This window comes from Larimichthys crocea, chromosome XIII (genome assembly GCF_000972845.2).
Source record: "Larimichthys crocea isolate SSNF chromosome XIII, L_crocea_2.0, whole genome shotgun sequence".
Lineage (NCBI taxonomy): Eukaryota > Metazoa > Chordata > Actinopteri > Sciaenidae > Larimichthys > Larimichthys crocea.
The window spans coordinates 22111656-22136062 of record NC_040023.1 but is presented as its reverse complement, the minus strand read 5'-3'; the positions used below and the strand labels follow the sequence as shown (position 1 = coordinate 22136062).

The following is a 24407-nucleotide window of genomic DNA, read 5'->3' as shown; positions in this document are numbered from 1 at the left end:
CTAGAATTGTTACTTGGTGACTTCATATATTGTGACAGTCAGGATTCTGAGATTTTTGCTCTGTAGTGTCACTTTTGTTCATCTCCTGTGCCCAGTCACAGGTTTAATGTTTATTGGACTGAGAAACTGGTTTAAATAGTTAAAAATGTAGGACTGCATTTATTTTCAAATCTTACCAAATAACTTTAATGCATCACAATCTTTATGATGGCAAACATAATCAACATTTAAACTCATTAACACATTCAGTTCAGAGTAAAACACTGTTAGCTTACCGTCTGCCTTTATGTTTTGTTGTGGTGGCTTTAGGGATGTGGATAGGCTCCTTCAAAGCTCCACGCAGGTGGATAGTTCGGTCCTGGATGACCTCCCGAATGTGTTTGATCCAGTCCTGCTTGTTTTCAATACTTGAAGCCTGAGACATGTCACATGATTGGGTCAGACAAAGGTTAGGTTTACAGCTTCCAGTATGTACAGTTGTTATGTCAGCAGTATCCAGGTGTTGTCTCCCCCTACTTTTTCTACATATACACTCAGTTAGATAGCTAGAACATTAAAAGCAATAAGAGCTTTGAAAAGTGGAGAAAAATAAAAGCAGTTGCCCCTTCACTTGTCCAGAATCAATTAATCGTTGACCCGTAACACAGTATGAGGTTTAATGTAACAATTATATAGTTGTGTCTGATCCCACATGAGTAATTTGATCGCTGCAATCTTGTAGATGAGTCACGCAACTGTATTCAGACACAATATGCACACACACAATATATTGTGAGCCTTGTGGTTATTCATGTCACTGAGCCAATGTGACGCCTTATTGTGCATATGACTACCCTCGTCTGTGTCTCCTCTTCCTTCTTCACTTAGCAATTAACAGCACAGAGCCACTGCTGTGGCCCCGTGTTACATAAGACACAGATTAGATTAGTTGGTTTATCAGAAGTTATGTTAAAACACATCACACCATAAGCGACTCTGTCAGTCTCAAAGACAAACTCATATTCTACACGTACACCTTGCATAAAACATAGCTTCTGACTCACTGCATGAGAACTACCACATTGCTTGTGAGTTTGGATTATCAAATGCTATGCTAATGTATCTGTGTGATAAATGCAGAAAGTAACACTCTAACCCCCTACAGGCAGTGAACTTTCTTGGCTGAACAGAGTAATCCATGTAGGATTTAGCGGGGGTGGACTACAGATATGAAGTAACTCTTCTTCTTTATTTGTGAACAACTTGACCACTCCTGCAGAAGGGGAATCATATCAGGGGTCTATTTTACACTTGAAGCAGAAATATTCTAGTTCTTACTTGATCATTTACTGTATATAAGATGCTGTGGTAGAATATGTAAAGGAGGAAAAGGCTGTTAATTAATGTAAATATAAATGCAGTGACCAAATATTCCCCCTTTCACTTAACCATTTAAATCAACATACCTTGAGGACGATCTTGTTGTCCGAGGTTGGGGTCCTGCCCACCCACAGGGCAAACTTGCAAGGATCTCCCTCCACATGTTCTGTCACTCCTAGCTCTGATGTCTGAGGAGGTAAATAACATTGTCAGCTAATCCACACGATACATAAACAAATGAACATGAAATGAAATAATGATGCATTAAGTAAACACCACAGCTGTCATAATTTGTAGGGAAAAAATAGTGTAATAAAACATTACTTACAAAGAGCTTGCTCTTGTAGAGGTACTTGCTACGCCCGTTGGAGTCTTTGACTTCTTTGCTAAAGACCAGAGACATCTCGAAGAGGAAGAGGTGTCGGTCGCGACCCTTTCGTATCAGAGTCTTGGGATCCCAGACCTGGAAAGATTCCTGGAGTATCAACTCTCCCTGCGAGTCAATGTTCCCATCAAACCCTGATGTAGTGAACAAAGAGGAGGAAAATAGTAATTCAGCTGTGCTTGCAGGTGTGTACAGTATGAACAAACATCTTTGTGGGTGGCAAATGGAAGGAAGAGAGAAATTAGTGCTGACTCATAGCTGAGTAATTTGTGCTGAATGAACTGAAGGTGAGTGAGTGACGACGTTCCATTAACAAAAGCAAAGTGAATGTTGAATTAATGGGAAACATCAGACACTCTGAGCACATTAATGAGCAGTTCAACACTTGGCAATAAAACAACATGTGAGTTCCGTGTGTGTGTGTGTGTGTGTGTGTGTGTGTGTGTACCCACCATCCAGCATCGAGAGGTGCATGGCATCATTGGCTTTCTTGGGGACACTGAGCATCACCTCAAGACCATCCTTTATCTCACCTTTACCCTCCTCACAGCATGTCAACAACTCCTATAGCACCAAAAAAAGAACAAATAATGGTTAAGGGGTTAAATTCCTTCTGTATTTATTTTTTTCCTGAAAATAATACCAGACGGAATATCCTTACTTTTACATTTATTTAAATGCATGCTGTACCTTCAGAAGGAGCTGATATTTAGTGATTCTCTGGACTGGTTTGATCAGGTAAGAGGAGATGGAGTTGGCAAGGCGATGTCTTTGCTGGATTTCCTGTAAATCAAAAAGAGAAACAGACATACATCTTATGAAAATGTCTCTACTCCATGGAGATGCATTTACACCAAGAAGGAGTGAAAAAAACAGTCACTCTTAATATCACAAGTTATTAAAATCAAGCAGTTCTAAGGTACTTTGGTACTTACATCAAAGTAGGGTCCTGCATGTTCCAGGATGAGCTGAGTGGAGTCGGGCTTGTTCTTACAGTAGTTTACATACATCTGAAACTTATCAGCCTGAACAGGAGAAACAACACCAGTACTTTACTCACAAGGTGTTAGGAGTTTGGATACTAAACATCAATTTCAGTAAAAAAAACAAAAAAACATATATCAGCACATACATACAACTAAAAGTCAGAACACGTAGACTTCTTACCCAAGTAACGAAACAATGTCCGACGTCCTCTGGAAGCTGCTCATACTTCTCCAACTCCTTCAGGAAGATACTGTACATAGACAGAAACATTTAAAAAGAGGAGCAGTCAGAAGCTGAGGAACAGTAAATCCAATACTTTGGAATAAAAGCTTTCCACTTAAAATGTATCATTTTAGCTGATACTGATTAATAACATAAGTAAAGGTAAATACAAAATACACTGCAGCAGATCACTGCTCTACTGACTTGTGATGAAACTCGTAAAGGTCCTGCATGTTCCCAAAGATGATGTGTTCCTTGTTGACAATACCAGGAGGAATCTCCTCCACACCGCTGGTCATCTCCCACAGGTATGTCTGCACAAACACACACACCAGAGCATAATTAATTAAATATTGTGCCAACTCGTCTAATGTAGGAGCATCTGATCATTACATTCGATATCTAAACTAATCATTCACTTATTTTACAGGGCAGGGCCGCTGAAATAGTATGTGATGAAAAGGGTAACTAATTGTGCAATTAAAATGGAACAGATTTTTTAAAGAAAAATAAATAAAAGCGAAGACAGCAACCTTTAAAAATGTATCGGGGGGGCTGTGGAGTCAACTGGCTACAAGTTAGGAAACTAAAAATAAGTGTCTGTGTGCATTTGTTAAAGTACTTACATCCATACACTCTCGTAAATCTCTGACGTAGGCTTTCTCTGTTTGAATCAGCTCAGCCATTATAAATCTGAAAGGAGATGCACATTGGGAAGATGATGAACACACTGATAAACATGGTCAGGTGCTGAATACAAATAAATTGGTGAAGACTGGTGTGTACAAATAAAGTAAAAAAAACAATAAATATAACAACATATTAAGTACACAAAGACAGTGTGATGCATTAATATTTTGACCTACAGTCACAAACAATCTGCTGTGAACTGTAGGAGATAGCATTTTACCATCAGTTTAACGCTCCTCTACTATAACATGTCTTCTTGGCATAGAGAGCAAATATAGTGCTGTTGCTGTATGTGGATGCATTATAACTGTCTCACTTATGTCTTGTGAACATATGATGTGCTGTCATTTACAGGCTGTTCATGGGTTCCCCTCTGTATGAATTTCCCCCATAAACCATTTAAAGCTTTTTTTAAACCACATTCTATGCTGCTTCAGGAACAGTGAAACATTTTGTTTTAAATGCTCGCAAGGCACACTTCTGCTCACATGCACAATACATTCCATTTTCATTTGTTTAGACACTTGATTGGATTTTAAGATTTCAATGTTCACCGTGATGTCCTCATGTACTCTGGGTAATTTGACATTAAACTCCACATCATGATGAACACTAACAATATGAAATGGAAGCCTGGTTGCAGCTGTAAAATGCTAATCGGACTGAAAAATAATATGTTTTCATAAGCTGCAGGAAATGACTCAATTGTTCATCTAGGCATACTTCCAAGCCTGTGAAGGAAACCTGTGGTGTCAGACATCAGGTGATGATCGGGGGAGATTGTGCCAGGGAAAAAGCTGTTGCACTTACTCTTTCCTTCGTGCTGATTTCCGCTTCTCCTCATTGAGTTCATGGGCAGCATCCCTCAGCTTGACCTCTGACCCTGGAGCACTGGCTGGGATGATGTCCAGTTGCAGCTCTTTACTCTGAAAAGAAGACAGTGGCTTTTATGTTGCGCATAACAGGCATGGTGGTCAGTGACTAGTCAGCACGTCAATGAGTGATTTATTTGCTTTCTTTTAGCACCAGTTCATTAAAATGAACTGTTGTGAGATGGAGTTTACATAGGAACGGTGGTCCGTATCTATCTACATTTGACAACCTGGTGCAAGCTCCTACACTTGAAACGACAACAAAATGAAAGCCGGGGGTTGTGTGTACAATTCACTTCATCACATTTTCAGTCACACACCAGAAAGGCTGAAGGACAAGGTTATACCTGTATAATTACAACCTGCGTAAGACATGAACAGTTTCAACAGCTGTATCTTTCTGTAGTCTTTCATTATACATCATAAACCTAAGCTTTCATCTGAAAACATCAACAAACAGAGTTTCAAAACACATTAAGAAGAATAGAAATGATCTATATTCTTCAGTACAGTTATCAGTGGTGTGCACTCACAGCCTTGTTGGAGTCAGAAGAAATGCCGAGCGCCGTTTCCAGGCAGGTTCGGTATTTGTCCATGCGTAGAGAGAAGTCCCTGTAGCGCTTGTCCACTGAGGACACCCATTTCTTTATCTCCAGGGCATGGGCGTGGCCCTTGTCACAAAACCCATCGGCCAGCTGGATCAACAGCTTTACCCGCTCTTTGGTTTGCTGTCAATAGAGAGACATTTAGGGAGGGGACAGAGAGAGGCAGTCCCAGTGGAGGAAAGGTAGATAAGAGAGAGAGAGAGTGAGAGAGAGAGTGTTAGGAATCAGTGTGTTGCTTGATGGACACAATAGTCTGTTCTCTGACACAATAACAGTGACACAGCAACGAGGGAAGAGGACAATACGTTGCCCTGGGAATGGGCCCCACGGCAGAGCACAGGACTGTGCAAACGCACACAACACAACAAGGAGGACAACAAAATCACGCACACACAGTTTCTATCCTCCCCACCTTCGTTTACCCAGTAATAGATGACAAATAAACACACACGTACCTTTGCTGTGATCTGGAAGTCTTCATGCTCTTTTAGCAGCTCCTGTGTGTGATGAATGCTGGAGCCGGTGGATGTGTGTGTGGACAGGTAAAACTCCCCAGTGTCATGGATCCACTCCAGGGCCTGAGGAAACAACCAATCACAAGTGAGTACGTTTATACTGCAGGGATTTTAGTTACAGAATTTGACACAGTCTCTATTAACTGTCCAAATCTGAAGACCTGGAACAAGCTGGTGCACTTAAAACTCAGAACTTTAATAAAATTAAAGCTAAAGGGTAGTTTGTATTATTAAACTCATCCACTCCATCTTCTTCTATCAAGTGGGACACTGGTTTAAATCTGACTGGATCAGGTTTTCATATGCATGTGTGTTTCTACTGTACACATTGAGAAACAATGAAAATTTAGAATCAGAGAGGTTCATCCATATAATTTTATAATGAACAATATGATAAAGGAATTAGATCTTTATGGCACAATTTCTATTTGTACTTTATAATCGGTACTGGCAGAACTGGTCCAGTCAAACTGTGAGACCAGAAAGCATTTGGGCCCTGGGGATAAAACCTGGATCGACCTAGAATAGCCATGTCCTAGAAACATCTATGATGTCATCTGATTTTATTGGCTAAGTGCATTACCGTGTGCCTGTGCTGTGCTCTTCATACACCACAAGAGGGAGCAAAGTGTCTAGTATTTAAACAGCCTTAGACCCGGTGCATGGAGATGCTAAGGATCGCAGATTAAAACTTTTTTGGACTTGTTGAAAAGTTTCCAGCAAATATCAATCCAATCTGTGAAGTAATACTTTCTGCCATTACACAGTATTATCCAAACTCTGTCCATCTAATGGGTCCTTGTATCTTTGAATATTGGCTGACCTAAGACTTGCTTAAGTGAGAAATATTGATACTCTCATACTCTCTCATTCTAGCTCAGATATCTTATTCTTCTAAAACAGAGAAAAAAATCAACAATAAAAATCTCAGTGTTTGAAATGTTGAGTACTGCCTGAGGGCTACAAATTAGTGGTTGCAGACTTATGCTTGGCATTGCTCTGTAATAAATGTAGTGTTTAAATTTACTGAGGCACATAATGATAGCCGTCTTTAAGACTGTCATTGTTGCAAATGTCTGCCAGCTTACATCATTTCCAGTATATTTTGGAATCTATCCTTGCAAAGAAAACACAGACTGCTTAATTTAAAAAAAAAAGAGACAAATCAAGATGGAAGTTGCAGCTCTATGATAACTGAGACAATTCAACTTGCTGATTTAGTTCCAAATCAAGCAGGAGTCAATCATCTAACAAGGAGGAGGCCTGATCTCCAAATTTTTGCCTGTTGCACACAAATACATAAACATACAATACATGCACAATCATAAGCACACACCTGTTTGGCACTACGTTCAAACACAACATATTGCTGGCATTGGTCCAGCCTCCGTTTCCTCATGGTCCAGAAGTGGAGCACTCTGTTCTCTCTCTGCAGCAACTCATTCAAGATATCTGATGAAACAGCACAACCATCCAAAATAAATGTATTCAAGATGTTTTTATACTGCATGTCAGCATTATACAAGAACATATTGAAAACCAGAAACGGATAACTAGAAGAATAATTAGCTAACAACAACTTGATTTTTGTCATGATAAGATGCATAAAAAATAAAAGGGATTGCCGAGTCATCTACTTACTCTTAACCTGAGTCTCTGGAGCTTTGACATGGGACAACATGCCGGGCATGTTGACACTGTTCCTGTGCAGGTACTTCAAGAAGACATCAGCATTACGCCGGGCTAATGTGCAGGCCTGTAAGTGTGCAGAATGAGAACAGATTTATCTTACAGAGTCAATAGTAATACTCTTTGGACTAATAAAATATTGAAATAACAAGGGATTTGACATGTCCTTTCTTAAATATTAATTAAAATAACTTGCTCACCTTGAGGAAGGCCTCTTTCTGCTCCAGATGTTTGCTTATCATGGGAGTGACATGGTCTGATTCACTGTTTGGGCCCAGTTTATCAGCACCACCACACCAGTCTTCTTCTCTCTTATACTCCTGCTCCAGGCTTTCTAACACGCTGCACACCTGAAACAATACATAAAACCACATTACAATGCAACACCGGTCTTCTCCTGCTCCAGACTTTAATGCAACCTGTGAAACTGCATGTTCTGGAGAGAATTTGATTAATGATTGGCAAAAGACAGTGTAATTCTCATCATCCTTTTTCGTAATTTTCCCTCAAACTCACGCCTGTTCCAGATTATCTAACACACTCTATACATAAACACAAATGTACCTGTTCTGAGGTCTTGTAGAAGGCCACGGAAGCATTGACCAGCTTGAGTCGGTCCTCCATCTTGAGCATCAGCTGCTGCCAGTGGTCTGCCACCTTCAAGTCACACAAAACAAATCAGTTTATGACTAAAAGCAACCACGTCACCACGTCGCTATTATTCATGCTTTCCTTTAGAGATGCACAGAATTATAAAAGAGCAATACCTTTTCTGCACAGTCCCTAATCATATCCATGTCATAGTGGTTTGCCTGGAGTAAGGCCTCGGCCTTCTGCTGTACCTGCAGCGCACTCTGATGGGTTTTCTGCGTGGGGGATATGCGTGAGATAAAAAACAATGAAATTCAAGAGTTGTATGTATCTCTATATCACAATAATTGCTTTGAAAATAGGACCCCAGCTCCTTGTTGGCCCTGCAGGGCAGTTCAGTGGAGGTTGGAGGAATGGCTAAAAAAAATAAAACTAATGTCTCGTTATGGCTTTGTCATAAGAATTGTCCTGGAGTGAGCATTCTGAAGAGGAAATGAGATATAAAGGCAAAAAAGGAAAGTATTTGGTATTTTTTGTGTAGCCTGAGAATAGGGCTTTTGCTATTGCTAGACTCAGAGCACTAGAGGGAGGGAAAACAGAAGGAGATAAAGGAAGAATGAAGGATTTCCTGCAACCTTTGATAATGTCTGCAGCACCTGTAGGGTACCATCAAAGAGGACATTCTCATATCAGTTGCTCTTTTCTCACAGTGCAGGACCCATTTAGAGTTCCAGGGGCTACAGTTATGGCATACATATTAAAATTCAAATCTCACATAAACAATAATCATAAACACAGCTTTCCTCTCAGTGTACATCTGTGTGTGTGTGTGTGTGTGTGTGTGTGTGTGTGTGTGCGCAAGCTCTGTAGAAGTAGGTCAAGTACAGGACTGCATTCAAATGAGCCAGGCTCGAAGTTCAAAGAGACCCGGAATAATCAGGGGTAAGAAGTGAGAAAGAAAATAAGGAAGAAAGGTAAGCAGAGAGAGAGAGAGAGAAAAAAAGAGGTAGAGATATTAGTTATTTATAATTCCATTTCATGTGTGACTTGTGATGAAATGGGGAGGCGGTGGAGAACCTGTAAAAAAAGGCAAAAGGTTGAACAGAGCAGAGGAGGGAAAAGGGAGATGAAGTGTGAGATGCATGAAAGGGTATAAAAGAAGTTGCTTGTTGACTCTTCATAATATATGAATATATATTTTTAAATCTATTAATTTATTTCATTTTACCTCTATTGCATGTTGGAATTGTTCATGTTCCTTCTGCAGCTGTTCGGCTTCTTGTAATGAACTGGCTGTGATCAGACCAGCGTTCAGCATGGATTCACCATTACGGATCCAACCCAGAACCTAAAAACACACACACACACACACACACACAAACACAGACAGGGATTTTTTGTTATTAACCACTCTTTATGCACTGCTTACACTATTAAAACATCTTCCAGAAAGGTGTAAGCTGTCTTCTTTGTTCTTTATTCTGTTTTTTTTCTCATTCGTCCATTAGCTCTCAACCTTTCCTCTTCATCTGTCTCATGTATTTTCTCTCATTGCTTCTCTAAACCATGACACCTCAGTTACTGTTTCAATTCCTTGACCTGAAATATCTCCTCAAATGTTTTTACCTACCTACTCCCAACCCTTTACTTTGCTTTCCTTTATATATAATGTCATAAACTACCATGCACCCCACCTCGCACACATACATGCTCCTAGATGCACACATAGTTTTGTTGGCCTAGTTTTAGCCAAAGGGTATGTTAAACACAGTCTCTCAGAAGAACACCTCTTTCTCTGACTCAGCAAGCACACCTGCTGTGTGGGTGATGGGCAGAACTGCAACTGGATCTTGGCTATAAAAGTGATGATGCAACACAACTCTGACTCTGACTCTTTAACAGGGCCTGTGTTTCCATTGCACTTGTCCCGAGGCAGGTATGAGCATTAGCTGCTGAATGTCCACATGACTTAACTTGTGATTCATAAGTATGGTATGGCAGTTGATTGGATTCACATAGTATATTTAAATGTTTCATAATACAACTACAACTGATACTACCTGACCTTACAGTACTTTGTAATTCATTTATCCATTAGCCTTATTTTTAAACTGTGACATTTCATGACATACAGAAATCAGTCCTAACAAGTAACCAGGTCTAAGTGTGGGAGATTTGAAGCCATAAAAAAGAAAAAATTATATCACCAGTATCAGAAATATACAAGTTACAATTACCAAATTATGGTTTTGTCCAAATTTAATCTAACAGGAGTGCAGTAATTTCCCAGGATGTAATGCAGGGCAGGTAATAGCCAGGCTTTGTGAGGGATCAAGTAAGTTTCTGAGAAATCCACATAAAAAACTATGCTGTACAGTCATTTAGGGTGTGTGCTCAAAATTCTTTTAAAAGGCAGTTTTGTATTTTCTAGCTTAAAAGTTTAATAGAACAGTGATTTCTTAGTCACGATTAGCTGCACAAACACAGTCCATAGCTAGATATAGCACTGCCTCTCTGTGGGTAGATGAGTAAAAATACCACTATCGTCACACTGTCAGATCAGTTCAATCAATGCGAAGACTGTGCATCTTTAGAAATGTGTTGCTGCAGTACTCTTTGGGTATAATTTAGTTTATTTTAGTCTCAATTTCACATCTGCTAGCACTTAAGTTATTTATTAATTCTAGCTTACAATGAAATAAAAGCCATGTTGTTAATAAGCTGCGTCAATATGATAACAGGCCTGTTTATGAAAATTGTTTTGCTTTAAAAGCTTAAAAACAGCTACATTGCAAACCCCCCACAAGTTTCGTGGTGTAAGTGTATTAAACTGTTAAACCTTGGCTGAACATCTGACCATACTGTACCACCCTGACTATCCCCCAAAGTCAAGAAAGATACAGAGATAGAAATACAATGAGAGAGAGAACGACAGAGGCAGAAGAGCAATTGTGGACACAGGATGAGTCATTTATCCATGGTCATGTACAGACAGAACATACTGTATCCTTTTAGCCCTTCAACACTCTCCGCTGTAATATGACGGCGCGCTGTAGCAATAAATTGTCAGAATGGCTTTCCACAGATCAATCTGACCTTGCTCTCAGGGGGAAAAAGCATTACAGGTAGCCCAAGGCGTGTTTTTTTTCTCTGAAGTATAGCACATGTCAGCATTCATATATGACTACATGTACAAGCTGAACTTTCACTTCCAATTTCTTAACATTATACACAACTTCTTTTTTTTTTTGCTTTGTGAGTTTAATGCAGGGATTATTCTTTTATAAGCAAAATGCCTAGCTCTTTTCTGGCCTGTCTTTTAGACTGCTTTCAAAATCCCACCAACACCCTCCAATCACTGTGTCTTGTTATGTTCTCTTGTCCTTTTCTTCTTCTTCTTCAAGTACGTACTTGTTTGACCTCAGCCTGTAGATGCCTTAATTGGACACACTGCTCCAGATGTCTCCTGTGCTGCTCTGCTGCCAGGTCCAACTCCTGCTGCTTCTCGTGGAGAAACTCCAGCAGGTCCTGGACCCGTGTGGCCATATCCACATCTCTGTCGCATAACAGCTCCACACCTGCAATACAACCAGTAACAATCTTTCATAATGTCTGTTTATGTCCTTTTATTTTCATCCTAGTTATTAATTCAGCAGTCATTTATTGTTACTGACAAGTGCATTGGGTATTGAATGTACTGTATTTTCGCACACATCTGCATCTACATAGTCTATATGGAAGCACAGGGAGACTATAAAATATGTATTTCAGAAATTCACTCTTTGTTACCTGCATCTATAGAAAAGCAACAGCTGGATGGATACAGAATTGACATGTTAAAAATTATGTGTGTGTGTGTGTGTTGCCCAACAGTGGTTTAGCCTGACGGCGAAGATGAGTCTTAGTGATTAAGAGCCAAAATTTTCCTGGTAAAAGCAGATCTGCCTCCCATTCCCTCCTCCTCTTTCCATAAATTTCTTACTGACTCATTCCCTGCAAGTAGCACATGTCTCTGCTTTTTGCACATTAAGTTAAAATGAAGGTGTAGTTCCAACAGATTTATTTTAGCATGTGTTAGTATTGTACCCTACATGTGGATGTCTGTAGGGCATTTAGTCTGTAGGAAGTGTATTTCTATTCTCTCACTCACCAGAAGCCTGGACCTCTGTGACATACTGCAGCAACTCTTGTCCCTGATGGATGACGTCAAAGGTTAGGTTGTTCATAGTAAGTGCCTTGTCTGCATGATGTTGTAGCCTCTGCTCAGCCAGCGTCAGATCCTCTGTGTCAAAGTCACTCATCTGTTGGGACAGTTCTTCATTCCATGACTCCAGGTCTGAGATTATCTGCAAGTGGGGAAAAAGGACGGGGACAGAGAGAGTGAGGCAGGAAGAGTTAACTCATAGATAATAAGGGGGAAATAAAAATCTGTTTATTCGTTCATGAAAAGGACGGAGAGACAATGAACACAATTATTTTGCTAAAATATTTGACATTTCAAATGAAAAATTGAGGGAGAGAAAGATTGTATGAAATTATGTGTTACTGCTGCTAAGATAACAAGTTGCCCACAATTATTTTCACAAACACTCACACATTTAAAGGATTGTAAAACACAGTAAAACAGCACAGCCATTTCAATATCCATATAATAATAATAGAATTTTATGATTAAGAGAATTTCTGAAAATCAAGTCAGACACTTTAATCAACACCCTAAGCTGCCATAATAACAGATAACATATTACACTGGTGATGCACGGCTGGTAAAGCAGATGTACCGAGATGTCAGCGCTTGTCTCTGACTACCCACACAGACTGAATCATGATACCGGGGGCACCTTGAGCTTGGCTCCATTCAGCTCTGTCTGTCAATGTTGTTTTTCCAATCTTTTTTTGTTTTTTTTAAACAAACTCATGTGGTCTAGTCTACACTTAATTTTACCCACCTCTTGCTCTGGGGCATATGGAGTTACCGTAAAGTGTCAAATAGTGGCTAAGGCTTTATTTACTGTAACTGAAGAGACAATCAGGTTTCTTTAGTTAAGACAAACTGTGTGTAGAAATAGGTTTTGATTCCAATTTTCCCACCTGTGTAAGTATATTTTATTTCAATAATTCTGTGAATTTAATACTCTCTGTTTCCTGATTTACTGTGTTGTAATAACTTACTGTCACTGTTGTGTGTTGTTTAGAACTCCATCTCCCAGATGACAATCATTATCGGTAGAAAATTAGCAGTACTGGTATTGGTCATTTAATTATTTCACCTTTTATCAAGGCTTTATTAACACTAAACTAAATGTGTTAGAATCGACTGCACTGATATTTTTTTCATTTGGGAGCTGGTAGGGTATGAAATCAAATCTTAATTTCTGAATTGCAGCTTTGAGTTTGACATTTACAGTGCAGTGGGCCAGAACATGATTCATGCAAGACAAAACTGATCAAATTTCAAAGCTCCTCCTCTCATCTACTTAAGTGACATTGCGAAAGTTTGAAGTTACTCGAACGGTTTGACCTACGTTCAGCTGTTGTGTACCCCAGTAAACTCATGTAAAGAATGTGTCAGGTTAAAATGTGTGGAGTTACCATGTCTTGACAAATGGATGTCTATCAGAATTACATGTAAGTAATGGGAATATGTCATGCGGTAGCTCATAACAGTGGTAAAATTTGATCTGTGTGCATTAGATGCTTAGGCAGCTGTCCTCTTCAGTTCAGATACCTTGCGACAATAGGGAAAATTAGATCAATGGACTTAGAAAAGGAAAAGTCCAGTAAATGCCAATGCAGGAGGGAAAGGGAAAACAGAAATAGCGATTCACACTGTCATCTGGCTTTTAATAATTCAATTAATTCATTCATGCCAAGCAATATATCAGTTATTGTGGTCTGCAAGCTGCTGTGGCTAGCAGAGTTGCTAACTTCAGCTACTCTGCAGTAGTTTCCCAAACACACAGACTGACCATTGAAAAGTAATGCAGTGTATTCTGGTACATGTAGGCACTGTGTCTAGCCACAGTGACCAATATGAGTGACAAAATGTTGTTACCTGGATACAATGTCCACATATTTATCTGCAAAATCTTTCTTCAAATCAGCTGTCAAAATACAATCTCCTTTTTCTTTCTCATCTTCCACCTTATGAATGGTAAAAACAAGTCTAAACATCAGTGAGATACTAGTAATTCCAACAACTCAGGAAAATAGATGATATACGTTCATCTGATTTCTTTGTGAAAGAGTGTCTTACTGCTAAGTCTGTGCCTATTCTTCTTCACTGAGCTAAGTGTAATAGCAGGACACCTTACGATCCAAAACAGCTGCTTTCCACATATTCAACCAGCGGAGCAGAGAGGTCACAGACAGTCACAGACCTGCTGAGCCCTCTTGGAACAAATACCGAAACGAAGGCCAGACCACAGACTGTCTCCTCGAATCTGGATTTAGACAAGTCTTGGACCATGGAGACATCCTCCAAGTGTTTTGTTTTTTTTAAATCACACATCCGTTAATTTTGTATTCTCTAATATTTTAAACCACAAAGGCAACACAATAAATAACTGAAGGGTTCTTTGTACACTCATTGAATATGTTTATAATACAAAAGTAAGATAAACCACTTTTGCACAAAGAGCCTTATTCTCTCCATGTAGAAAAGCATGTTTGCCTTATGAGAAGGTGCTCTGGGAATTCAGATTCACACAAATTCTGCTATCAAAATCACCTCTGTATTGAAACAAGGCTTTCTTGGCTAGCATATGGATTAATTCATAGCAGAATAATATAATAACCTCTCAAAGCAATATGATCATTTCAAAAATCTGGCAACAAAGCAGAAACTTACCAAGCACTTATTTGCACTCTGCTTTCTTCTCCTCTTACAATTGAGTAAAATGCCCTCTGTGTGCAAAAAGACCATCTCCCTCAGCTACCAGCACTGTGAAACCTAACTAATGTGAGGAGATAGGTCTCTTCTTGGTCTTTTTTTTCCTCCTCGTGGTCTCCAGTGATACAGGGCTTATCGTCAAAGAAGAAAGCACTGTGAGATGACTGCATGTCTCACCTCAACCCCATGCCCTTACCTAAAACACACACCCCCTTCAAGCAAGGAGGGAGTGTCACAGTACATGTACGCGTGTGTGTGTGTAGGAAGGGAGTGAATGGAAACAAATGCCTCCTCCACCCATCTTCATGCTCAAGTACTGTGTCATATTAATCCTCTGTCTATGTGTGTTTATGTGTGGGTGTTCAATGTTCAACATGAGAGATTACCAGATTCACCAGCATTCCCTGACTTGACACGCAGAGCTAATGTGAGACTTTTTTTTGGATTTAACAATATGGACACAAAGGACTAACCAGAGAAGTTCTATTAGCACAAAGTGGAGAGAAATAAAACACCATGTACTTCCACAATGTGTTCAATGTGCAGCTAATGCATTTTTCTCATTCTCTGAATTTAACTGATTGATGCATTTAACTGAATCTGACATTGATGTTTTGCATTCAAATGCATTTCACGAGGAATGACAAATACATACTACATTTTTTCAGAGCAGGGAGAGACAAAGGAGAATTTGCAGCCATGCTAACAGATCTGTTNTTTTTTTGGATTTAACAATATGGACACAAAGGACTAACCAGAGAAGTTCTATTAGCACAAAGTGGAGAGAAATAAAACACCATGTACTTCCACAATGTGTTCAATGTGCAGTTAATGAATTTTTCTCATTCTCAATTTATTTACAACATATAACTGAATCTGACATTGATGTTGTGCATTCAAATGTATTTCACGAGGAATGACAAATACATACTACATTTTTTCAGAGCAGAGAGAGACAAAGGAGAATTTGCAGCCATGCTAACAGATCTGTGTGGCTATACTCAGGCAGTGCCTTTTACTAAACACTAACACATTTTAGTTTAGTGTGCAAACATTTGCTAATTTGCACTATACATAAACTACAACTAAGGCTGATGGAAATCAGGGTCACGGTGGACAGTAAACCAAAGTAAACTCTTATCTACCTCTTTGTTGAAAACTGCAATTTAGGAAAAGCTACTGTTTACCTACCTCCGTATTTACTACTACATCCCCGGTGGGAATAACATTAGATTGTTTTAGCACAGGTATAAAGTCAAGTATCTGACGAATCAAATTTTGTACCTGATAAAGAGTGGATCACCAAAGGCATCAGAATTCATCCTCTGGGAGCAGGAGTCTAACAAGATATTCTGCCATCCAGAATAAATTAGAATATTTGACAGGCTATGTTAAAAATGTTTACCTGCTGTTGGCACCACAGGAAAGGTCAAAAGATTATCAAAGTCTTTAAGATGTATCCTCTGGGCACCATAGAGAACTACCAAATTTCATGGCAATCCATCCAATAGTTAAGATATTTCAGTCTGGACCAAAGTGGTGGACTGACTGAGTGACTTCACTGCCACACCAACACGGCTATCCACAGAACCACACTGCTTGGAGGACAGCTAAAAATGCTCTTCTTATATAACACTAGTTATGTGATTATTATTGAAAACTATTTCAATACCCACTTTCATTGAACATGTCTGCCACGATTACTTTCCACAAAGCTTCTTTTTTTACTTACACTATCCTCATGAATGCAAGCTGACTTCCACAGTGACTGAGTGTAATTCATCTGTCAACATAGTGTGGCTCAACAAATCAGACTCGACAGCCATGATAAACGTCACAGGAAACATAAAATAATATTTGAAAAGAGCAGTTTTCATGTCTGAGCACCAGCCGAGAAAAGCATTCACTCTCACAGTGGGACGTTAAGGAATTAGCGGATACAATGCAGCCAATTGCTGGTTGTGGAGGGGGAAACAAAACTGGAATGAGTCAGCGGATGAGATGCGTCAAGTGGAACTAAATACTTTTTTAATGTAGCGCATGTGAGAGTATCGCTGTGAATTCAACCAAGCTTTGAACCAGCGGGATCCTCGGGACTGACTCTCCCTTTTACAGCGTTATGCTCCATCAGCTCAGAGCCACAGTTTTCCAGTGTGTCCCTTGCATGTAAATGAACTTTTTTGCATTTAAGAACTACTGAAACAAAAACAAATAAAAAACCCCAAATGGTTTTATATGATACATTTGTATCTGTAATTCTGGTTTTCTCTATTTATCACATTCTTCACAATGTTCTTGTCACCTCCATTCTTTATCTTGCTTTATTATAAACCACAAACACCTCGTCAACCACCTTTTTCCCTTTGGAGTTTTAAAATTAACAGTTTAAAAAGTTTAATAAAGCAGATATTAGACATGCAAGTCTCTTTGCTTCATCCATTCCCATCTCCAACCTTTTTTCTGTCTTTCTCACTCACTTTTGGCTAAACACTGCAAGATAAAACATAAATAAATATTCGTCATACACCAAGCCTCTGTATCTGCCTACTCACATCGATGGCGTCTCTCTCAAAGATGCGGAGTTGAAGGAACAGCTCCAGTTTGATCTTTCTTTCCTGGAACAGCTCTTCCATCTGGCCCTGGGCTTCATCTAGCTGCTGAAGCACACTCTCGATGTGAGCCATGGAGCTGTTGTGGGGAGTCTTGTTACTCGAGATGGCCGAGTCTCTGTGAAGAGAAGTTGATAAATAATAAATAATTTCCCCCTGGGAATTATTTCTGATTCTGATTCTGAATACAGGGAAGTTACAGGTACAGAGCGTTTGAGGTCAGAGTTATGGCTCCAGATTTCTTTTCTTTTGAATAATAGATGTTTTCTGTAATTTTAGTATATCTTTTCCTCGATTGTTTTTTAGTAACTTCATTTTTTTCATTGATACAGCAATTCATCATTGTTGTGACTCTAAAACTAACTGAAGAGTGTGTGTTGTGCATCAGTGTAACATGCATTAATAATTGTCACCTGAGCTGTTGTATAAGGTCCTCTCCCTCTTTGATGACATTGACAGTAGCCTGCAAGGTAGTCTGCTGCTGCTGGCCAAAACGCTTGATCAGGTCCTGCACTGCTTCCACTGACTCGGCATACACATCATCCAGCAGTTCCTTCTGAAGCTCCTCCAACCACGTCCACAGCTAACAGCGATTGACAGGAAAGTAAAAGCCATTTAAAATGCAGCATCATGCTGTGTACACTTCCAAGAGCAGAGGAAAAAAAATAAAGCATTCAAACAGGCCTGTTGTGAACATAATATACATGTGTGGGGCAGATACATAGGGCACTGTGAGTTAAACACAGATGTAGGGATCAATGGACAAGCTGCCAAATGGGCAGACAGAAACTGGGGGACAGAAATCAAATCCAACCGATTCTGCTCAAAGCTGGTGTTTTGTGAATGGTCATCTTTGTAACAGATTAGCCATCTGGGTGAATTGGCTCAACTACTAAAGCCCTGGCACAGCATCCAGGTTGCAGGTTGCAGGAGAGAGACCTTGGCTCCCATGGTTTGTCTAACACCCACACTGCCTTCTCAAAAACACGTCTACTTTTGGTAGTGTTACGACTTAATAACATACAATATGTTACCTTATACCTGACATCTATATGGCCATATGCAAATGACCGAGTCAGCTTTTTGGTAAGACAAAATGTTTTTTTCTTTAATAAAGGTGGCTTTAGATTACTGAATTATATTATATTATTGATATATTAGTGTGGATGAAGCAACCCTTTCCTTTTCATTAATGTAGATTTATTAACAATTACAATTGTTATTAGAGATATGCCTTTTATGTGGAGTGACTTTATCTGTATACTTCATAGAATATCAGCGCAGATGAACCCTCTATCCAAAATAGTTCACGCTCCACAGTAAACCGTTGTCTTTCAACATGCTGGACTTCATCCAAAACCTTCTACAGAACTAGAAGAGGTGATCGGCAGGAAATATTCACACACACACACACACACNCACACACACACACACACACACACACACACACACACACACACACACACACACACACACACACACACACACACACACACACAGGAGGACATGCATATACAGGCACACACACAGGGAGGCCCACACATACACACACAGTAACCTGCACTAGTGTGAGCTGACAGATGGGATGAAGGAGATTAGTCCATATGGACCTTAAAGACTAGCATCATTAATAACACCATGGTCCTGATTGTCTCTTTGAGTCTATGCAAACAGGATGTAGTGTTAACACATGCAGAGCATGGTGCTATGTCAGTGCAAAGAGGTTTATTTTGACAGTCAGAGATGTGCAATGTATAAATCTCATATTACTATAATAGAATCAAAACAGAGGAATAAAGAGAGCGGTGCAGCGATTAGCACCACATCCACAGAGAACATATGATTTCCATCATGTACTGTGCAGTTTTGTGTTCTCCATTTGTTTTTAAGAATTAAGGTAAATAATAATAAGGAAAATTAAAGGCATGGTTGTCATTATCACCTTGAAGCAGAAGGCAGGTTGTCTTTAATTTGTGTAAACACAAGTGCACTACAGAAGGAGAGGAAACCACAGATGTGTACACAAGGAGAACGTAATAACTGGCATGAACATATGCAGGAGCATTTTAAGCAATGATTCACATTTACACACTAAAACACACACACAGAGACCTCGATCTCTCACTATAAAGACAACTAAATAAATTCTTAGGAATTTGAAATTATAAAGCAAGTGTGTTATAGAGTATAAATAAATATATTTGTATATCTGTGGGCCAGTGGACAATAACAATTGAACACGGATCCACAGATGGATTGATGACATGACTGTGGCTCACTTAAAATAGTCCTTGTCCTAACATAGAAGATAATGGCTGATTGTTGGAATTAATATTACTATATGATGATTTTGACAGATCTTAATGAAGATCTAACACGTCCAAATATATTTCATTATGAAAACAACACATGGATCATGCTGCCCCGATGAAGGATGCGCTGCCTGTTTTCTAGTTAATCATGTCTTCACAGTGATAGCTGCCTACTGCAACTCTGATTGTACATTTGTGCACAGATATACAAAGCAAAAATGGCACTTTGCCATTGTTATTGTTTTTTTGTTTAACATAAATAATTTCCCGTCATTTTGCCATATTACTTGAGGCAAGAGGAGAAATGGCTAGCTGAGTCAGCGGTTGATGGTGGACAAAAATATGACAAAGCTTTTTCCTGCTGTTCCTACATATGATGAAAAGCTGGACTGTGATCAATAAATCCATAACCCCCTACCTTCTTGGCTCTTATCTCCATCCAGTATTAGTTGCATGGGTTTTAGCTTAAGGCAGTACAGCAGTTAAATCAATGTGGAAAATGAGGCTAATTAAGGTTGAAGAAAAGAGATGAAATACACACCTCTTTGACATGTGTGTGGAAGGCGACAGACATGTCCAGCAGGACTTTACGCTGTTCCACACGTCGCACAAAGTCCTGGATGCGATCTTCTAGCTGGTGAGCAGCCTGGTAAATTTCCTCGGGGTCACACTCTCCAGTCTGTGCCAGCTGCTCTGCTGCCTCCAGCAACTTGTCAGCATTGGTGTAGGTGTTCTGAAACATAACATTAGAAATACAGTATCTACAGTTACACTAAGGCTGACTATTATTATGACTATTATTTTTAGTCTATTAGAGTTGACATTGTATCTCAGACTTGTATTGTTATACGACAATACAGCAATGTAAAATATATTTGATGTTTATACAGTGGAGTGCAACTTTCAGACATGTCTGTTTATTGTTATACTAATCCAAATAATTTTGCAACACAGAGAAAAAGGTATATCACAGGATGAAGATTTGCTTTTGGTTTGACACTTTAAACTCACCTGTGCAACTTCTTCAAAGTCTTCGTGTCTCTTCTGCAGAGCCCTGGCTCTGTGCAAAGACTTCCCAACACCAGTGTGTTTACTGAGGAAGGCCTCTCCATGGTTTTCTATCCAGTCTAGCACCTTGGAAAACACACACAAATACAGCATATGTACATATTTCAAACATGCACAATTACACAGGGTAACCGTACATTGAGAATGCAGTATACATTTTCAAGCAGTAGGGGGAGCAATTGACTGGATGTGGCACAGGCTGTGTGTCTCAGATCACATTAATTACAGTAGTCTATAGATGTCATCTCTCTCGTACCCTTCTTTCTTTGCTTGTTTTCTCCATCTGCAGTCTGTCGTGTTTAAATCACACAAGTGTGGACATTTAGCTTTTGCCTGATAGGAAATCCAGAGCAGGGCTAACAGTGTCAACATTTCCACTGTGGATGAGATTAGCTATAAATCTTTGTACATAATTACCTTATTATCTATTAAACAGATGGCCATACATCATCTGTTTCTGTGTCGGATAATGAAAGAGAATTTCATGACACTTTCAAGGTCTCTGTGTGAATATTTAGATTTTGGCCAAACACATATGAACATGTGCACAATGCCCTCGACACTTTGTGTGACAGTAAGTTGCATCACCATGGAAACCACTACCAAGAGAAAAGGGTAATGAAAGAGCAGAAGGAAAAGGGAGAAGAGAGAGAGAGAGAGAGAGAGAGAGAGAGAGAGAGAGGAGAGGAGAGGAAGAGACTGAGGGCAGAGAGGCATAGCAGAGTTCTTGCCCAAAGGGTTGAAATGCATAGATGACACTATGCACCAGCTCAGTAGATTTGATCTAAGAGCTCTGCTATCCAGACAGCCACGCAGAGAGCTAGATACTCGCTGTGAAATCCCAGGAGAAAGTGGAAAAAAGGCTTTAAAGCCGGAGTTGATTGTATTACATCTTAATATCACTCTGCTATACAGTATGGAATGCTTGCAGAATATCCCTCTGCAAAACAAGATTAATTGGATGTTTATAACCATTAAAAACAATTTTAGGACAGCAACACTTAACATTGCTGCTATTCACTTTACGCTATGTTTTATGTTTGATAGATCATTTTTCTTTATTAACTACTATTGCCTGCAGAAAATGTCATTTCAATAACAATAACAGACTTAGCCAAATACAGGAAAAGACAAATGCGTTACGATAAGATTATTACGTTTTTTCAGTTGCATCAAAATGAATTCAGTAAAACTGTAACATAATAACCAGTTTCGTGAAGAGCTCAATACGCTGATTAATTTCAGTAAAAATGTTTGGAAGGATAGGTCTGTACATTGGTAGTACTTCAACTGAAACATGTAGGCAAGGGTGTGACAGCACTTTTCGCTCTCTCCTGTCTCGACTGTACTCTTTACTGTCATGTGTGCACAAAAAAACCTGCTAAAGCCCACAGAGCTCCAGGTCCGGATGTATTTGAACTTTGCTCTGTATGTCCCTGTGTGTCTCTTACTTGCTGCACATCCTGCTGAAAGACACACAGCTGCAGCCTTTGGTGTAGGCGGACTTTGCGATGCTGCCAAATGTTTTCCAGCTGCCTCTGATGATGCAGCACCTCATGGATGATGTCTAGGACGTGGTGCACGGCCTTGGAGTAGTTAGCCGATGCCATCAAAGAATCTGCACTTCCTGGGGTCAAAGGTCGCTGCAGTTTGTCCAACAGAGACTTCCCATCCTGGCTTACCTGTAAAAGTTGTGTAAAGTGTAGTTTGAAATATTGCAAAACTTCATTAAGTATCTCACAGAATAAATCAAATGTCTCAAGTCTCAGCTAAATGCCTCAATGAACAGACATTCAGTTGAAGAGAACCCAATGATGCTCTCAGTAAAAAAAAAAATAAATCTATTGGTATATCAATTGGTATAACTACAAAAGTAATTAATTAGGTAAGCAGAATTACACAGATGCAACAAAATAATAATCTACATCTCAAAAACATCACTAAATATTTATTGTTTTCATGTCATATATGGTATATTGTTTACAGTGTGAATATTGTTGTATATTACTTATGTAGAAACAATGAATAAGACCATTGAGACCCTTGTTGTGGACTGATTAATAAAGTAAATCTTCTTCCTAAATAAATGGATGGTTAATAGAGGGAGTTAATACAATAGAACAATATACAAACATGCCTTTAACAGAATTGTGTTGAAGACATGTTTGTATATTTTGAGCACATAATTTGGATAATTGTCTGTCCTATTGTGTGTTGTGGGATTCATCTTTGCATATACATTTGTTTTGCACAGTCATGTGTGTGAATGGTTGTTTGTCTCTATGTGTCTGCCCTGTGACAGGGTGATAAGTGGTCACAGAAAATGATCGATGGATGGATGTGTCATTGTGTGTGCACATGTGCATGCATACATGCATAGATACTGACCTCAGAGTACGCAGTGGTGATATGCTCATATAGTCCCTGGTGATGGTGGATTGTGTCTTCCAGATCCTGGAGTTCAGAGGGCAGCTCTCCTTCACCGCATGCCTTACACCAAGGCTCCACTTTACTCATGTACTGGGAAGAAAACACACACACACACAATAAAACATCGCATAATACAGACCTTCATACAGTTTTATAAAGAATCAAGCACTATATTATATACAAGTTATTAATGTGTTATGCAAAAATGCACGCAATGTAGTGAGATGTGAGATGACCACTCCATTTTGATTTTGATGTTTTCAGACATAAATATATGCATACTATTTGGGAGGTAGACTGCAGTATCCATTGGGTATGCATGTGCATTACTGGGTGCTTGGTAAAACAAGAACAATTTTGCTATTTAAAAGAACACACATCAGAAATGATATATCTTATCAAGTCCCGATGTTTTATTCTGCTTTGTTCAGTGATCAGTTTCTCTGAAACTAAGATAATGAAATGAATTATTCAGTGTGCAGTGACTATTGATTTCACATTTATATGCATGCACCTTTCACATGCTAACATGCGATAATACTAACACATTCCTCAGTATTAGTATGTATGAACAGTTCTTGCTCCCCATTAAACACCTTAAGCCAACAAAAACAAAGATAAACAATGTGTGTGCATTTGAATTACTCATGACAGGCTGTCAGCTAAACTAGCTCCACATCAAGGTTTGGCATCCAAACTGTTATGTTTGGAAACAGGAAGGCTGACAGGGATAGAGAAATTGAAGTATGAGTGAGGGGAAAGTTCATAAAAGAGAAAAGAGTCTGAGCACGGCGCACTGTAGCAGCCTTTAATAAAATAATGGTTATATGATTATCCTGTTATGGGAAGGGGAGAAAGGGCTCTGAATGAAAAACATGTTTTCTATCACAGCAAATCAGTAAACAAAGAGGAGTGACTATTTTGCAACAAATGTGACATTAAAAACATACAATATTATGTCTGTAATGCAGCCTAACCCACCAACAAAATATTAATAGTTTACAAGAAAGGCTTAAGCATTAAAGACTCTACAGTAAAGGGGGCTACTCAGCAAACAATATGAGCCAACAACAAACTAATGCATTGTTAATGCATTCGTAAGCAAAACAATGGAAAGCAGTATTGATCAGTTAAATTGTCTTTTAGGACTGTTAGGGACAAAAAAAGCCAATGCTTGGGAG

At 39.2% G+C, this 24407-nt stretch overlaps 1 protein-coding gene across 6 annotated transcripts in view; it reads right to left on the bottom strand.

Moving 5' to 3' along the window:
- The window catches only part of triob (trio Rho guanine nucleotide exchange factor b), a 103473-nt gene that overhangs the window by 26619 nt on the left and 52447 nt on the right, over positions 1–24407 (bottom strand). For all 6 annotated transcript variants that reach the window (XM_027287387.1, XM_027287385.1, XM_019271698.2 and 3 more), the window contains 26 exons: positions 23185–23316; positions 22248–22478; positions 20740–20862; positions 20270–20461; positions 17830–17999; positions 17360–17534; positions 12066–12261; positions 11327–11493; positions 9144–9263; positions 8092–8190; positions 7889–7981; positions 7525–7674; positions 7277–7391; positions 6972–7087; positions 5576–5698; positions 5049–5243; positions 4454–4569; positions 3580–3646; positions 3158–3267; positions 2912–2981; positions 2680–2769; positions 2435–2527; positions 2197–2308; positions 1688–1878; positions 1446–1547; positions 276–415 (listed from right to left, as the gene is read on the bottom strand). In XM_027287387.1, the coding sequence (XP_027143188.1) occupies positions 276–415; positions 1446–1547; positions 1688–1878; positions 2197–2308; positions 2435–2527; positions 2680–2769; positions 2912–2981; positions 3158–3267; positions 3580–3646; positions 4454–4569; positions 5049–5243; positions 5576–5698; positions 6972–7087; positions 7277–7391; positions 7525–7674; positions 7889–7981; positions 8092–8190; positions 9144–9263; positions 11327–11493; positions 12066–12261; positions 17360–17534; positions 17830–17999; positions 20270–20461; positions 20740–20862; positions 22248–22478; positions 23185–23316 (3488 nt within the window). The remainder of the gene's footprint in view (positions 1–275; positions 416–1445; positions 1548–1687; positions 1879–2196; positions 2309–2434; positions 2528–2679; positions 2770–2911; positions 2982–3157; positions 3268–3579; positions 3647–4453; positions 4570–5048; positions 5244–5575; positions 5699–6971; positions 7088–7276; positions 7392–7524; positions 7675–7888; positions 7982–8091; positions 8191–9143; positions 9264–11326; positions 11494–12065; positions 12262–17359; positions 17535–17829; positions 18000–20269; positions 20462–20739; positions 20863–22247; positions 22479–23184; positions 23317–24407) is intronic.